Source organism: Pipistrellus hanaki (assembly GCF_964339955.1).
Source record: "Pipistrellus hanaki genome assembly, chromosome: 2".
In the NCBI taxonomy this organism is placed as follows: domain Eukaryota; kingdom Metazoa; phylum Chordata; class Mammalia; order Chiroptera; family Vespertilionidae; genus Pipistrellus; species Pipistrellus hanaki.
In genome coordinates this window covers 151,548,341-151,566,726 of record NC_140504.1, presented here as the reverse complement: position 1 = coordinate 151,566,726, position 18,386 = coordinate 151,548,341, and the positions used below count along the sequence as shown (strand labels likewise).

Sequence of the window (18,386 nt, the reverse complement as noted above, 5' to 3'; positions counted from 1 at the left end):
CACATTGTTTTCAATTTAGGAGTGTTAGGGGTATTGATAAAAGGCTTTATAAAAATGAAATTCTATCACAAAATTAAGTTAAATTTAAAGACATTATCTAAGAAATTCTCAGATATAAACTATCATTCATTGCACAGAAATAAGGATATTGTTTCCACATTCCAGTCATTTATTGTTTTTTCTATTGCAACTTTTTTAATCACATATATAAAATCCAGAGAAAGTATATAAAAAAAAAACTTTAGAAATCCTGTAGTATCAATATCCTTTCCAGTGTAATCATCATCATTATCTCTAGATAAATACAATTTGAAAGAATGCTTTTTTGATAAAATTGTTATATACAGGGAAAATGAATTCTGAATGCAGATTAATCTGGCTTTGAACCCCATTTTTTAATAACTAAACTTTCTTAGACAAATGACTTTTACCTCATTAAGGCTCAATTGTCTATATGTTAAATAAATATAACTTTTTGGCAGTCTAATGAATATAATATATGAATAAATTAGGGTATATTTTGACATAAGCAGGTGTTTAATAAGAACCACTAATTTAGTGAGGACTATAGCAGTTCTCAAAGTGTCATGAGAGGATGTCATGTGGTTTGTGGCATACTTTAAGAGAACTATTTATTTGTGTAGCAAACTATTTTAATTCTAAGTTTCCATTTGAATTTTCATTATCTCACTCATGTACAGAGGAGTTTCTCAGACACTACATGATGTGTGAAGTTATCATTGCTCTGACTTGTAAATCTAATCTGCTTTTATGTTTCTTTTAGTTATTTTTTAGTTGTAATTTAAAATGTAGAAAACATGATGCAATCTATTTTGTCTTTTTTATTTTTAACTTTTAATTTTAAATATAGGGAGCATGAGGAGATGTAATGTATGCAATCAAAAGTTATTTAGGAATCTGAATAATTTTTAGCTGTGTAAAAGGGTAGTGAGATCAACAACTTGAGAAAGCTTGCTATAGTCTGAAACGCAGGGTCCTGCACATAAAGTGATGCCGCTCCCAATAGTGAGCTCTGAGTGTGCAAGGATGTTTCATGGAATGGACCATGACTGCATGGCAATAAAAACAGATGAGTGAATCTTAAACATGAAACAAAGATAGTGTTCTAAATAAAACATTATCATCTTTCATTTTAATGATAATAAATAGAGCTGTTTAATATCCCCAGCAGAATGGGCTTTTTTGTTTTTTGTTTGCTTCTTTATATTTGGTGTGTGTATATGTGTGTGTGTGTGTGTGTGTGTGTGTGTGTGTGTGTGTGTGTATGTTTGCACTGCTGTTAACTTCACTGTGCAGCAGCAAGCTGGCAGGCTGCCTGATTCTGACACTATTACATTCACTATTAAACTCACCTCTTACTTCAGACAATATGTGAACAAACCAATATTGAGGGCAGCATTATTCCCAAGGATTGTTTATTGTGATTGTCTTATCTGTTCTAATTTCCTTGGTTCTTCCCTTTATTTCAGTGTCAACCATTCTGACAGCTAGCACCTGTGTATATTCTGGTATTCAAATCCTTCCTGCATCACACACAACGATCCTGTCTTATTATCCTTCAGATTACACACTCTCTTACATAAAGTCGCTGGAGTTTATAGAGGTGACTGGAAAGAATTACATCCCATTTTGTGTTTACATGGAGGTAGAGTGATATAATAAAATAGCCTTCTGCCAAAAAATCAGGATGTCAGGATCCCATTCTGAGCACTCCTGTAAACTCTACGATCTAATTTACAAAGTTTTGTGAACACAAATGCATATATCCATAAGGTGAAGAAATTTGCATGATTTAACAACCATTAACTGTAGAATTCCATGTGTCCTTATTTTATATTGATCAATTAATTCATTCATTCATCCATTCATTCACTCAACTGATAGAGCTTCATTAATAGGCACAGTGGTAGGGATTAGGAGTAAAAATAATCTGCACTAAACCTTTCACGTATTACTTTCATGTAATTACTCATACTCTCCACCTAATCATTTAAGAAATTGGCACACACAAAGCTTAATAACTTGACCAAGATCTCAGAATAATAAGTGGCAGAGCTAAACTTCAAAGCAAGAATGACCAGCTCCAGAGCTTGCCCCTGTAACCACTAAGCTACACTGTCTGAAGCACAAAGGTGAGTAAGAGGAATCACTCTATTAAAAAACTTCATAGGCCATAGAAGAAGGCAGACATATAGACATATAGGGTGATGTGATAAATGCTACAAACTAATATCTTTAGAAAGACACTTGCCTTGTGCTAGTCACTTCGTTGTTTCAATATATTATGACATTTAATCCTTAGAACAAATTTTCAAGGTGGGTATAATTATCTCCATATATATATATATATATATATATATATATATATATATATATATATATATATATATATATATATATATTCAGGGGAAGCAGGCCTAAGCTGTCAATCATACATCCCTCTAGGGCTCCCAGACTGTGAGAGGGTTCAGTAGAAACTGAGCCCCTAAGAAATTAATTAGTTTTCCAAAACTCCATGGTTAGTAAGTCATTGAGCTGGGATTAGAAAACATGTTGTGTGGTTCCAAATCTTCTATCATTCTCCATTGCATATATAGTATTCCTACATTAAAATTCTCTAAAATTTATTTCTCCATTGTTGTAATTATTCTTTCCATGATATTAAAATTTAAAATATAAAAGAGTTTGCCCAAATTTGCCAACAATGCAAGAAATGATCACTTTTATAAACAGCTGAAAGAATTCACCAAAAAGAAAAAAAAGAATTAATTGGGTTGCCTAGAATCATTAGATACTGAAGCCAAAACAGTTGCTTTATACTTTTGCTTTCTACCTCCTGAGAGTTGAATCTCTTCAATACCTTAAAAAAAACAAAAAACAAACTTGAACTTTTGGATCAGAGAAACACATAAATATCTCAGATTTAGGGGAGATAGTAGAGATGCTGGTTTCATTTTAGAAAGGCGGATTAATACCTAAGAGTTTAAGTTCATTGTCCAAAGTTTTATAATTAAACTAGAGGCTCGGTGCATAAAATTCATGCACAGGAGGGGGGTGTCTCTCAGCCGGCCTGCACCCTCTCCAATCTGGGATCTCTCTCACAATTCAGGATGGCTGGCTCCTAACTACTTGCCTGTCTGCCTGCCAGATTGCCCCTAACCACTTCTATCTGCCATCATGATCATCCCCTAACTGCTCCCCTTCTGGCCCGATCACCCCCAACTGCTCTGCCCTGCCAGCCTGATCACCCCCAACTGCCTTCCCCTGCTGGCCTCCTCCATGCAAGGTGGCAGAGATGCTGGGACAGGCCTCCTCCACACCTTGTGGAGTCATGGAACACCCCAGGCCTCACTGTGTGGAGCAATCACTGGGCCATGACAATGCTGTGCACATGGCCAACTTGTGGTGGCCATCTTGTGGTAACCATCTTGTGATGACATTGCACATGGGGTGCAAGGACCACCTGTGCTTTTATTAGTATAGATGAGTTAAAAATAGAATTCAGACCTTCTATCTCATACTCCATTAACCAGTATGCTAACCTACCTGTTGGAGTGTCTGCCGCCTGGTGGTCAGTACACGTCATAGTGAGTGTTTGAGCAGTTTTAGGATATCATTAACATATTATGCTTTGATTGGTTGAATGGGCGACCAGATGACCAGACACTTAACATATTAGGCTTTTAATAGATAAGATTATTATCACCTAGAAAATTTTATAGCATTTTACTCATTTGTTTATAAGGAAATATAATATAGACCAATTCAGCATAAAGAGTGGTTATTCAGTAATCTGTATATTAAAAATGTTCCCAAGATGACTGAATAAAATTCATTGCTAGTTCTCATTATATACATGTCTTCCAAAATTGGTTTAATATTATTATATATATGGGTAGAAATAAGGGGAAGAGAAGAGAGGGAAAATATAATGAGGAAGAGTACTAATGGGTAAGAAAGAGAAAATAACTATACTCATGAAAGAAGGAATGAGTAGGAACAGGCAAAGCAAACTCAGAGGTTCAAAGGGAGTTTCCCCAAAATGTGGTCTCTTTGGTTCAAAATGTATCTACCACAACTCTTTTATATATTGCCTTCATCTCTACCATTCTATTCCCCTAATCACTCCACCTCCATCTCTACCATTCTATTCCCCTAATCACTCCACCTCCATTCTCTTCACACACATGCATGCATATACACTAAATATACAAATATGCACAATAGCAGACCTAAGAACACCTGACAATTCCTGTGGATTCTAATGTTAAGGATATGGAAAAGACTCAAGATTAATTCAGTGTTGCTCCCATTCTGTGAATAGCTCTTAAGTGTTCAGTTAGAATGAATTCAGTTCCATAAATTATCATGCTTGATATATATGCTCACTGAGGAAATATGCTGATGAAGTTGAACTTAAGTAAATACAGGTTTATGAACTGTGTGTTTGTGCAAGGTTTGAACTTTCGATCAGCTTGAAGTATATATTCATAAGAAGCCATCCTGAATTTTTCAGACTTTGACACTTTGATATCTTACTAGAGCATGAATCTAGATGAGTACGCTATCAGAGAAGCACACATATAAATGGGAATATATATATATATGTGTGTATATATATATATATATATATATATATATATATATATATATATTTCTAACTTCACTTCCTTTCTTTAATTTGGCATAGAATAGTTTTTAGTCCAGAGCATATCACTCTGTTAGAATTGTTTTCTTACTGTTAACTAATGCCCAGACTCTATCATTCTATTAATTTACACACACACACACACACACACAAACACACACACACACACACACACACACACACACACACACACACATATATATATATATATATATATATATATATATATATAATGTATGATTTATATAAATATATATGTACATTTTCTAGGTGATAAATACCAACATAGAAAGAACTATAAACAAAACAAAATAAACATACTCACTTAGCAGTTTTGCTCACATATTAAAGCAAGAAAATTATTTAATCTTCCAATTTTAAAGAAGAGAAATAATAAAAATACGTAGATATGGTTACTACAGATGCATTTTGATGTTCTATGAGCAAAAGGGTGAAAAATAGACCTTTAACACTAGAACTCTTCTCAAAACCTAGATAAAAGTATGGAAGAATACATTTAAGTTCAATTGCATAGCAGACTCATTAAGTAAAAATAGCCTTAGCACATTAGTCATTAATTGAAGTGTAAGTCTAAGATTTAAAACAAAGGATTAATTATGTCTTCTTCAATAGAAGAAATCATGTATTCCTTAATTGAATGTTTAATAACAGTTTTACTTCAACTGAGGGATTATATAAACTATAGAATTAAATCTATACCATAAAGTCCCAAGGTGAAAAGGTTTTACTCTTAGATTTTTATTATGTTGTTTTATTGAGAAGAAAGCTTTTCTTTAAAATTACATTATCTGGTTAATTATCCATATGTTTGTGATATACATTGTTTAATACCTATAGAGATTTTTCTTCAAAATTTTTAGCTCTTCATATCTCCATTAACTGGATGTATTGTTTTTAATATTATCATTTTAGTGCTTTCCTGTGCCCTTGCCATGATAAAACGGAAGTCTTCCATGAGTGGAGAAAAAAACAAAAAACAAACACATACATTTCTTTAATATTCAGATGCACCTCTGAATAGTTCTATCAGTTCAAAGTTATCCTTTGATTGAGAAGCACTGGATCTATGTCTGCCTATGAAAATTCATAAACTCCCATCTAATCTGGCCCCACCTTTCCCTACAGTACCCACTCTTCTGCTTCCCACTTTGGTTGTTCCAGCTCAGTACAGTCTGACAGTACCAGCAGTGCTTGTCCACTGATTTCTATGAGGCTAAGCAAATGCTGCTGCTTCTGCTTGGGAGACTACTCTTCCCACCTTCCACTCCCCCAAATACACACTTTTAAAAATAACAAATATATTTCAAATTCAATTTTGTCCGTCAGACACTATCAGGTTCAAAGTATCTTACAAGCTTCCCATGATACCTCAAGGCTGTTTTGGGTGCCCTTCTGATAGCCTTGAGCAACACCTTATGATTGTACGTGCCACATTGCATTAAAACTATGTGTTTCTTTTTCTTTTTCTTTTCCTTTATTTGATGTGTACTTGAAGGCCAGTATCCTAAGCCCTATGACCTTGATGGTCTCATAGTAAACAATAAGTAAATAGATAAATAAATATATAAATATAGATTTGCTGAAGTAGTTCATTATTACTCTAGAATGGCATATGAACTAGTACTTTATTTAGAAGACATCAATATGCATTATGTATGCCCTGAGTTCTTCCAAAGAAGTGTCAATTAGCCTATAAAGAAATACAAGATATAGGAGAGGAAGATAAATTTGAAGCAAATGGGAAGATGAAGTAAATGGAAAGTGACGTAGGGGCATAAAATGAAGCCAGAAATAGAAGCTAAGGTGATAATTATAAATTCATATAAAACCATTTCCCTCTGGTCATGATAGTATCTTTGCCATATTCAAACTCTAAATGCAGAGATTTTTCTCTTTATTTAAAAAAGATCTGTCTGTCACCTGTAATTTCTTCTGGTTTAAGTCTGAAATGCTTCCCTAACTTGCCCAAAGTTTCAGAGACAACTTTATGAAAAGCTTAAGAAAAATGGTCATTTCCTTAGAAGCTTTGTCCTCCTCCTTCTCCCAGTGGCCCCTAAATTCAGGCTTTGATATAATTGTACTAAGCTATCCTAATTGGTACATTATATTCCACATGTTTGGAGCTAGTTATATTGAAAGATAGAGTGTACATTTGCATATATAAATATGCATCAGATGCAAAATAATGCACAAACATATGTCTGTGATTTATTATATAAAATCTTAGTTTACAGTGTACCCAAAAATATCTTCATTATTTGTGATAGGAAGTATTAATCAATTCTATTTTACTGGAAATTGTGTGCACGAAACTTTTCTCAAATCAAATAAAATGATCAATGCATAAATTTGATTGTCATGAGTGAAAACTGAAATGTCCAGACCTAATTTTATCTCAATCTGGTTTATGCTATAGTTTTTCTGCTTAATTAATAGTTTTAATTATTCATGTCTGTTTTGTTCTTAAAAAATCAAAGAAGTTATTAAATGCTTTAATTTCCCCAAACATCAATAGTCAACTGTTAAAAAAAAATGGAATTAGTGTTCCCTCTCCTTGGGTGAAAGCACTATCTAAATATTAGGTTACCTTTATTGAATCAACCTGAACAATTTGGTAAAAAGAAATATCAGAAGTAAATTATTCAACATACTGATTTCATGTTTTTCTTGGGAAAAAATCCTGAAATTGTGGAGCAAACCCAATATCTTCCTGTTTTGTCTAGTAGAATGATTTCCTTAAATAATGCTAATCTTTTAAATAATTAATTTATTCAATGAGTATTTTGGGGGTGTCTCCTCTGGACCAGGTGATGTTCTACATGACAGGAACACATCATTGTATTAAGGAAATGAAAATCCCTTACCACACACACACACACACACACACACACACACACACACACAGAGAGAGAGAGAGAGAGAAAGAGAGAGAGAGAGAGGGAGGAGAGGGGAGAGATTGATTTTATTCAGTTGCCTAGATACCTCAGGCACTATAGGCTTTGTATCTTATTTAATCCTTACCCAAACCCTGAAATTTATGTATTATCACCCTCAGTGTACAGAATTAGAAACAGACTCAGAAAAGTAAAGTGGTGACCCAACGTCTCAAAGCCCAGCCAACTATAGAACAGGGGTTTAAATAATTTATCTCTGAGTATAAGGCCCACATTTCTAAAACAGTTACCCTTAGTGGGAGAATACATCTAAACAGGGTGGAGAGCAACCAGCCCCTGACAAGATCAGAGCACCCTACCCCTTTGACTAATAGCATTCCTTTGGAAGGGCTAGGTCGAGTAGGCTTTCCTGATTTCTAATATCTGGAATCTGCTTCACTATAGAGAGCTACATTACTTAACCAGTCTATGATACTTTCTAAACTTTCCCGATTCCAGATTTAGCTTCAAATAAGTCACCTTTGCTGATTTTATAGACTCTGGGTTCTCATCCCTAACCAGACTTTCATAACTCCTATTTTCCCCATTTCAGTTGAACCCATGGGTTTTCTGGAGGTCATTCATTCTGTGTGTGTGTGTGTGTGTGTGTGTGTGTGTGTGTGTGTGTATGTGTTTAACAATAAAAATTGTGGAACTACAATAAATACAGTATCCTCTAAGCTGCTTCTAGGGATGGAATACAAAGGCAAAAAAAAATAGAAAATCTGTCCAACTGTAATCCATTACCTCCCTGTGGCTTAGCCTACTAACTGGTCCAAGTTTTTTTTCTCTCTTGTTACATGTACGTGTATTAATCTTTTAAGGTCTAATTAAGATACTGCCATAATTCATTTTTTATTATTTTAGGTTTTTTTTCAATTTTCGTGAAATATATACATATGTTAAGTGCATATTAAGTGCATATATGAAGATATTTTTATATATAATTATAATGAAATACAAATAAAGACAAAGAATAGTAACCTACAAAATCTGTAAATAACTCAAAATTAGCCATTTAATTAAATCAACTGTCTAGTCCAATCTTTATAAAATATGTTAATTACACCAATCATTTCACCAAACAGCTGTCTGATTAAATTGAATAGAAATTCACATAAGAGTGGCAAATATGATATGTAAAATATGATGTTATTTTTATTATTTGAATATGTTTTATAATACAGTAAATATGGCAGTATTAGATAAATAGTTAACATTAAACATTTCTAACTTGCAAAGAACCTAAATCTCTTTCTCAAATTGACTTAACACATAAGCTTATTAGAGCTTATAAAAAATTATTATATTTTATCTTGAACGCCATTTGGGAAAAAGGAGAGAAGTTCTCTTCAAATTATTCACAAAGTGACTGCAGTTCTAGAAGCATAATCAATATTGATTAATAATGATGAGAAGGAGGGCTGCCTCAAACCTGGCACAATTCTATCCTCAGGGACTCTTGGTGCTGTCAGGGGATGAGCAGTTCTATGCTGGTACCATAAACCACTCTGCTCAATTTTGATCATTGACAAAATAGAGTTTGCTCAGTAGGATTTGGCTAATTTCCTTAGGGAAATCACCTCAGTAAAATCCTTAGATAGTGCTCAATTTTTGACTTATAGATTCATAAAATTAACACGTTTCAAACCTCCTCCTAACTAGGAACAAGTACACACATACACTCACACATTTACACGACTTAGACATCATTGGTATGTGTGTGACATAACTATTCCAAACAAAGGCAAAATTTAGGTCTTGAGCAGAAGTCTGAACAGAACTCATCTCTTCTATTAAATACTGATTCAAAAGATATGAATGCAACTGATTAATCATATTATATACAATTCTTCATCGTACATTTAGGAAATGTAGGCTATTTTAAGTATAATTTTGAAAGGAGAAGACAAAATTGATTGAAATTATTAAATTTTCTGTTGGGTCCATTTTTTAGTGTGAGCTATGTTAATATTATGTGTGTACCACCACTTGCACTTAGGACTGACTATCATTTAACTGAAATTAGTTCTTTAAAAAATAGAAAAAGGTTTCCTGTGTTCTGATCTTAAAAAGCAAGCTCTTTTACTTTTTTCCCCCCAACTTTCCCATTTCCCTTCTTTAGTTAAAGTTGGTTAACAAAGTCTTCTTTCCTACCTGTCCTTAGGTGTCTGACATGCTACACGGCCCCTGAAGCACACTTTCTGGCTGATGAAATGTCTCCAGGCCCTGCTTCAAAGTTTCCTGCTCCCTTCCTGTGCTGGAAAACAATTACCCAGGGGCTTCTTGTGCTTCTGCATGTCTTGTGAGCAGAGGCACTGACAGCTTTTGTCCCCAGCTGTCTTTTCAGAAATGTGTGTAATAGTGAGCAGTCTCCGAAGACAGAAGAGGTAGCTCTCCGTATGGAGCAAAGGGCAGGTTTGTTTACAGTCCAGTATAATAAAGATAATTGCTCCCTCTGTGGTAAAGGGCAGGTGTGCTTGCTGCCATTATAAAAAAAAAAAAAAAAAAAAAAAAAGCAGCACACTGAGTTTCCTAAGCTCAGGGAACCTCAGCTATGACATAAACCCACTGGGCATGTAGGTGTCACCTAGCCCTCATTGTATCACCCTGAGCAGCGCCTGGGGGACTGCTGCAAGAAGATGACAGTACTCTGCCTACTGCTGTGGCTATGAGTAATAAACTGCCCTTTCTCTCTGTCTCCTGCCAGCGTACATGAAACGGTGGCAGGCCCTTCACTGTTCTCGGCTTCTTGTGTTCCTCAGTTTCTGTCCTTCTGTTTTATATAAGGATTCTCTTCTCCATCCAGATCCTGTAGATGATGACTCATTGGTTGGTCAGTCATCTCTCAATTGTTCAACTCAGTTTCTCTCAAATCTCTGCCTCCTTAGTCTAAAGTCTCCCCTTGCGAAGAAAACACAGAAGAATCAAATTAAAAAATAAGTGACAATGAACTAAAGTCAGGGGGTATAAAAAGGATAAGAAAGGAAGTGTAAGTACAAAGGAAAATCTGGATTATTCATGAAGGATGGACTGTGAGAAGCCTTACAGTAGTTGGATGTTCAATGTCATCCCCAGTGGAGACATCCCTCCTGGGTCATGGGTTTGGAGTGGGATGCCTTGCTGGGCTGAGTGCCCTGCTAATTTGACAGTTTACTCCACCTTTTCACTTTTTTGTACTCAATGCTAAAAAATATTACTTCCTTAGCAGTTCTATTTCTTCCCTTCCTTCCTACCATTTCTAAAATAGAATCAGTAGACTAATACTCAGATAAATATGGTTAGAGGTCAGGATTTTTTACCTCTAATTTCAGAGAGTTCAGGGAGGTTGAGCAATAACCCTCTGCAACTGGAGTCCTGAGATTCAATGGCTACTTATTATAAATGCAGATCTGCAGGCTGTGCATGTCAAGGATTTTGATTCAGTAGGGTTGGTGTGGAAAAACATAAATTTTCCATTTTTAATGAGCTTCTTGGGTAAATCTAAAGTTTGTCTGCAGGACATATATGAAAAATTCTGCCCACAAATTGCCGCTTCATCTGGTGTTATGCACTTTTGCTCAGTCTCATGGAAATAGTTCAACCCCAAATGCATAGATTAGTCACTGACAAATCTTACTTGATAGCAGTGATTTGCCCTGACAGATGCTCTACTGCCAGGGTTATTTAGACAGTTATTTTTGGTCCATGAAATATCTTTTCATGAAATTGAAAGGTAGATGTTAATATGAAAAACTGCTTTGTTCTAAAATTTGGCATATATTTGGAAAATTTTCTTCTGATTTTTGGTATGATACTATATGAATTATTAGCAATAGCCATTAATAAGAAGATGTATAAGTGGAATGAAAAATTGAAAGCTATCACTTGTACCCACTTGGCAAAATACTAGTACCCACAAAGTACTTTATTTGAATTGGTTAAATAATGGAAACATTTTTTAGAAAAATATTAAGGGGGTATTTTAAAAATTTAAGACTATTGCATCCATCAGATAGTGAGATCATGTGATACTTGTCTTTCTCTGATTGTTTTTTTTTTTTTAGCATAATATTCTCCAGATCTCTCCATGCTGTCTGAGGAGCAAAACAGTCCTAAAGACATGGAAGCATGGAACAGACTGGCTAATCTCAGAAGAAATGGGGGACAAGGCAGGAAGAGATTAATCAAATAGTTTAAATGCATATATGCATAACCCATCGACACAGAACAGACAATTGTGCTGTTGAAGGCAAGGGAGCGGTAGTGCAAGGTGGAACAGTCAATGGGGGAAGAAAAGGGAACATCTGTAATACTTTCAACAATAAAGATAAATTTAAAAAAAAATATTTCAGTTATGGCTGTTGAAATCATAAGGAACAAAATAGGGTATTAATGAAAAAATTAGTTTATATCAATATTTTGAGATGCAGTTAAAGAAAGGGCATGGCTAATGACATTGATAGCTCTGCAGATATTTCTTACTACACTAACTTCCTAATAATGATGTTGATGAGAAAATTTCTTTTTCTCCATATTTTTCAAATTAACTAACCTAAGTAATAGGAGCAGCAGGGTAACTGCTTTCTTTGTTGAGTACTGACCAGTACACTTCATTTCCATTAGGTTTGATTAGGAGTCTCACAGTTACATTGAATCAAAATAAGCTACAGGTGAAACCTACAAGAATGATGAAAACACCAGGTACCTGCAGGGCTGTAGAGGTAGGGATACCACAGTTTTCAATGGCAGGGACTAGGGGGATATAGGAAATATTTCCATCTGCACATTCAACCCAATGATGATGAGATTATTTGGAATATTTGATGATACATAAAACAATTTGACCAATATTTTAACATATATACATTTTTCACATCAATAGGTAGTCTTCATCAATAGACTATTAAAAACAGCAACATATATTTCAGACAGCATTTTTTAGGTGGTTTATTTTTCCTCGGAGGTTATTTGGATAAAAGTTGATGGGACTTACAGTTTACGACAACTTTTACTTTCTTCACGTCTGGGAATGACACATCGTTTTCTGCGCTGCATTCATATTCTCCAGCTTGGTCCCTGGTAATTCCATAAATGTCCAAATACTGTCCGTTTTCAAATGGTTTGGCTACAAGAAACAAAAAAAAAATAGAGCATGTTTCACTGTGGCTGCCTGAGGCTTCATTCAAATAAAACAACAAACTTATGTCTTCCTATTAGATATTGCTGACAAAACAATTTCAAATGAAGCTGGGGAATTATTAAAACCTTTGTTCTCCTGTGTTCAGAGGAAAAGTCAGAGGAAAAAAAGCAAAAAACGGAACAAGGGATGCTATCACAAACCTGTTTCCCCAGAATAGGATATACATGTTTTCTTTTTAATTGATTGTGGTCTCCTAACCTTGTCACGCATCAAATAGAGCTTGGCACATTTCTGTAATTGAGTTCAACAACCTCCTAGCAGTGCAGATGAAGTTCGCTAATACCACTTGGTTCATATTGACTTTTATACACTGTATGCTAGCAGCCTGACACTTAACCTAACTAAATGTTACTTTCCTTTTGGGGAAATCTCATACTCATTCTCAGTGTTTCAAGCCAGATGGCTTGAAAATAGTAGAGAGATATAATAAATCATTACCATGTTTCAGTTTCCAAAATTATTTATTTTTTCAAGAGAGGTACATCTTATATACTAGATCTGACCCACACAATAAACCTCAAAAAATATTTATGGCTCTCAAACGAAGTTATAGTGGTCATAAAAAGACACTAAATGATCTCCACCTTTAATATTTCAGGAAAAGCATTCTATTTGACTAGAGACAGCAGCAGATTAAAAATATAAAGACATAATCAAAGGTGAAAGAATATCCCCGATGAGTTAGATTGGAAAAAAAAAAAGAACGATGCCTTCTGAAATAACAGAATTTTTATTTATTTGAAAGTAGAGAAACATCGGGCAGGAAAGGCTATGGTTATCATGGCAAATGAAATGTGAATTTCAGGAGATTGCGACCCTTCTCCCTTCTTGGACAAGTCTTTTAAAATCACAGTTCAAGACATACCAAAGAAAAATGGAAAATAAAACAATGATTCCATTAAATGGTCTGTTTTCAAAATCAACCTTAGTTCTGTTTTCATTTTACTCTGTCACCAAAACTATTATATCAGTGTACGTTATACAACCAGTAAGAATATTTAATTTTATATGAATGAAACAAAATAAAATGTAGTTATGCTGCTCCAAGTCTAAAATCCATGTCAATTAAAAACAACACTTGAATTTTTTTTCCTGTGGGGTCTGTTACCTGGCCCTAAATCAGTTACTGCTCTGTCTGCCTTCCAGCTAACTAAGACTTTATTAGTTGCAACCTGGAGTGTTTAGGATGTATATGATTAAGGCATTACTCCTTTTTTTTCTTTCTGTTTTTCTTTTTTGTTAATCACAAAGTATAGACAGAAGAGAGTTATACTTAGATGGTGGTTGACTAGTAAGCTATTACAGGTACAAGAAGAAAACTTACAAAAGCAGCAGTTGTCTTCAAAATCTACATACTTGAAGTATGATTCTGTAATCCCTTTTTTTTACTACCCAGTGTCCTTACTGACTTCAACATACAAATGAAACATTGATTGATTTTCTGTTGTTCCTGTCTTCTATTATTTTAACTCTTAAATGTATCTGCAAAAAATACTAAAATTTAGGGATGGCAGAATCCTTATTCACATCCTAGAATTTTTAAAGCATAACTTGAATCAATGCAAGATCAACATTAAATGGAAATTAAAGTATGGATGAATTGGTATACTGCATTAGAATTAACCCTGGATCAGCAGTGAAAAATGAAGCCAATCACAAGTTAAAGGTATCCCACTGTGAAACATTGTCAAACAAATTTATTAAGGCTTAACTTATTTTCAGTATTAAAATGCAACTTGAATATTTCTATTTTTTTGTGTACTGAGATAATTTTTAAAAATTGTATCCTCCAAAATGATTTTTTGATACAAAAAATGTACATTATACCCATTTGAATATTCAAATATTTTATAATGATTCTTAAATAAATAACTAAATATGATGTGTGTGAATTTCTGTATTACTGCCTTTGGCTGTTTAAACAATGTAGACATATGAACAACTGTTCTTAAAGTATTGAAAGATAAGAAGAAACACATTAGAAAAGTATGACTACCAGGGAAAAAAAAAAGGCAGGCTCTGAAAGATTGAAAGCAACTATAATAAGCTGTATGACAAAAATAACTCCAGTGTCAGAACCACTGCATCCCTCAACTCCAAGAACACCATGCTTATCTCTGGAGCTCACTACACAATCCACCTAACAATGTTTAGGGACCCTTCTCAACTCCACCAAAGAACTATGTCCCTATTTACAACTACCAGAATTAGCAGTAAATGTTTACGCATTTCTTAAATCAATAGCTATAGAACCAGTGAATGAATGGTATTAACAATACTAACCATCAGGAATATAGCACTAATATAAAGACACTTGGGTGGGGGGAGCATACATTCATTGTTAACTTCATTTTTCTCATTTACATGCACCATACAATGCACCAACTCTCCCAATATGAGTGCTCTAAGTATTCTCTTGTGTTTACACAAGTAGCTCTGTTTCTATCCTGAACTCTCCCTTGCTCTCTTCTCAGTCTGATCTCACCAGGCATCCATTTCAGGTTTGAAATTTGGACTGGCCCAGGACCCAAACTCTGAAGCTTTCTACCTGTCTGTACTTGGACTTGGCTTGGCTGCCTCTGGTTGTTGTTGTCCTGTTTTCCCCAATAATAATTTTTCACCTTTGCTGTGGAGCCAAGGAAACCAATCCTCTTTTATACTTGGCTGGGTTGCCTCTTTTTCCATCCCTCCTAACAAAGGGGAGAGGATTTGAGCAGAGTACATTACAATGCAAAGAACATTTCGGTTCATGCAATGTAGCCCAACTACTCACCCCAAATGGAGGGTAAAGAGCAAGGGTGCGTGAGATAGGGAGCCAGACACATGAGGACTATCACCAATACCAAGCCTTTACAACATTTATGAGGATATTCACTATCTTGGGGTACTCTTATAAATTTAGATGAAAAAAAAAACATTGTGCAATATTTTCCTATCTTTTAGGATACCAATATAAATAAATGCAAATGAAATATGGCAGCCCTCTCTGGTCACAGGTTTTGCCAATCTCTGTGAGTGCAGTGACGGTTTCTGTTTTTTTCATCTCTGAGTCTGCAACCCCAGGGGCATGCCTGAAACATCATACTCTTTGTAAATATGTGAGTAAATAAACAAGGACACGTATAAAATGAATGAATAAAGTCCTGTGAAGATAGAGGACAGAAAATCAGAACTAAGCACTTACATTCAAAGAAGTTGTCACTTCTCTTTCTGAGTCCTGGAGGAGGAAAAGGAATGTACAAAGCATTGTCATCTTTACTGACATCCTGAAGTGACAGGTGATGGCTGTGGTGAGAACAGACTACAGTTTTCACAGATCCTTTGTAAAATCATAAAGACTAACAAAAACTTTCGGAATGATTTGAAGAAAAAGGGATAAGTGCTGCCTATAGTCTCAACAATAGTCCTCTTTTGTGTGTAGTCTCTTCCAGGCATAGGTAGACTTTTCTCAAAAAACGAACTGAAGAGATTCCCCATGCTTTTAATAATGCCACCATTATCACCATTTTCAAAAGGAAAGCTGAAAAAAATAGGATGTAGCTATGCTTTATAAAATCTCTCTCATCAGATTTATGAGAACCTCGCCAGAAATATTGCTATGCTACCCACTAAAAGGATATTCAGACTAAGCTTCATGGTTTGAGAAGGTATATGAACTATACTTTATGTTGCATATAAAAACTGTGAGCAATGGCATCAAATTTCTACAAAGTACCAATAAGTTTCGGGGCGGGGGGGACAAAACATTTGACAAAATAAATCTTGCTTTTCTTAATTTCTAGGACTTGATCTTTCATGAGTTTTCCTCTCATCTTTCTGACCAATTGGTTTCACTTTTTCAAGAGAAGTCCTTCACTGTTTCACACCCCTTAAATATTGATTTTGTCCTGACTTTTTTTCCCCCCTCACTGAGAATACTACTTACAGGGGATCTTGTTCCTTCATTTGCATTTCATTATTACTTATGCATTCATCCTCCCTGGATTGATCAACTTAGTCCATATCTATATCTTGAAACTTAAATACATTTAACCAAACATCTTCATTTGGATGACTCACTAACATGTCCAAGTAGGCTCACACAAAACAGCCTGCCCTCCCCTGCCATCTCTGCAGCTCCTCCTGGGCTCCAAGACTGTGAGTGCTTTGACCATCACCCAGTTGCTCAAGCCAGAAACCTCATTATTAACACTGACAATGCATTTTATCTCAGTGCCCACAACCATCAGTCACGGTGTCCTGTAAATTTTGCCTCCTAAGTAATTCTCAAACCTCTTCTAGAAGCCCTGTGTCTCAGTTACTGGTCTCTGAATACACACACTCAGGTCAATGATTGTATACTGATTTGCAGAGTTATTTCAATAGTTTTCCTTACTTAGAAAGAATCATCCACTTTTCAAGGTTTCACTGCTGGAGTATATTTTGTTAGGGTTTCATAGCCATTTATCATTGAATGGTCATCTGCAAGTGAATTTTCAAAATATCATTCGAAGGGTTTATTTACATTCATGATTGTTATTTTCTGTCAGCTTATTATCCACCAGCATATTTGGCATCCTGCAAGTATTTCTTCTGTGAATTGTACCATACTGAGAAGTTAGGGAGGTGGGTTCTAGAACTAGTCTATCTCACTGCAAATCCCAGCTTTGCCATTTATAGATTTATGATATTATACAAGAAATTTAAGTTAGTTTACTCATCTGAGATGTGTGAGAATAACAGAAACTGCCTCATATGGATGTTGTGAGGATTAATTGGGTTAATGGAACTAAAGCACTTAGAACTCATCATAGGAATTAAAAAATGCATTAGCTGTTATTACAATGCATAGGTTTAGGCATGCTGGGAAGGTCAATTTAGATAAATATTGTTTCCATGGTGAAAGGTCACTATATTTGAGAATTAATGCTTCTGTCTTAACATGTTATTCAAGAGGAACTAAAAGTGAATGTAAGAAAGTCACTCAAGTAGCATTATTAGAAATTACCAGTTCAGTTCTTATATCACTGTAGGAGATCAGTACACACATATGCCCTGTAGATGTTTAGGTGGAGTTGACAGTTGATCTCATGCGGGGTCACTTTCTCTCTGTCTGAGTGCCCAAGGGTAATTTAACCTTGATTCACTTCACTTTCCTCCTTTCTTTCTTTATATATAAAGAAAGGATACATATATAATATTCACTTATAATATTCACACACACACACACACACACACACACATATATACTAAAGGCCTGGTGTGTCCCTCAGCCTAGCCTGCACCCTCTCCAATCTGGAATCCCATGAAGGATGTCCAACTTCCCTCTCACAACCCAGGACTGCTGACTCCCACTGCTTGTCTGCCTGCCTTCCTGATTGCCCCTAACCACTTCTGCCTGCTAACCAGATCACCCCCAAACCACTCCCCTGCCAGCCTGATTGATGCTGATCCCCTGCCAGCCTGATTGCCCCTAACTGCCCTCCCCTGCAGGCCTGCCCCCCCCCCCCAAATGCTCTCCCCTACAGGCCTGCGTTTCCCCCAATTTCCCTTCCCTGTAGGCCTGGTCACCCCCAACTTTTCTCTCTGCCAGCCTGGTCAC

General features: G+C 35.4%; 1 protein-coding gene across 1 annotated transcript in view; it reads right to left on the bottom strand.

Moving 5' to 3' along the window:
* Positions 1-18,386, bottom strand: part of NEGR1 (neuronal growth regulator 1) — an 841,474-nt gene that overhangs the window by 290,596 nt on the left and 532,492 nt on the right. Inside the window, exon 4 of the mRNA XM_084872088.1 lies at positions 12,599-12,730. Within this exon, the coding sequence (XP_084728214.1) occupies positions 12,599-12,730 (132 nt within the window). The remainder of the gene's footprint in view (positions 1-12,598; positions 12,731-18,386) is intronic.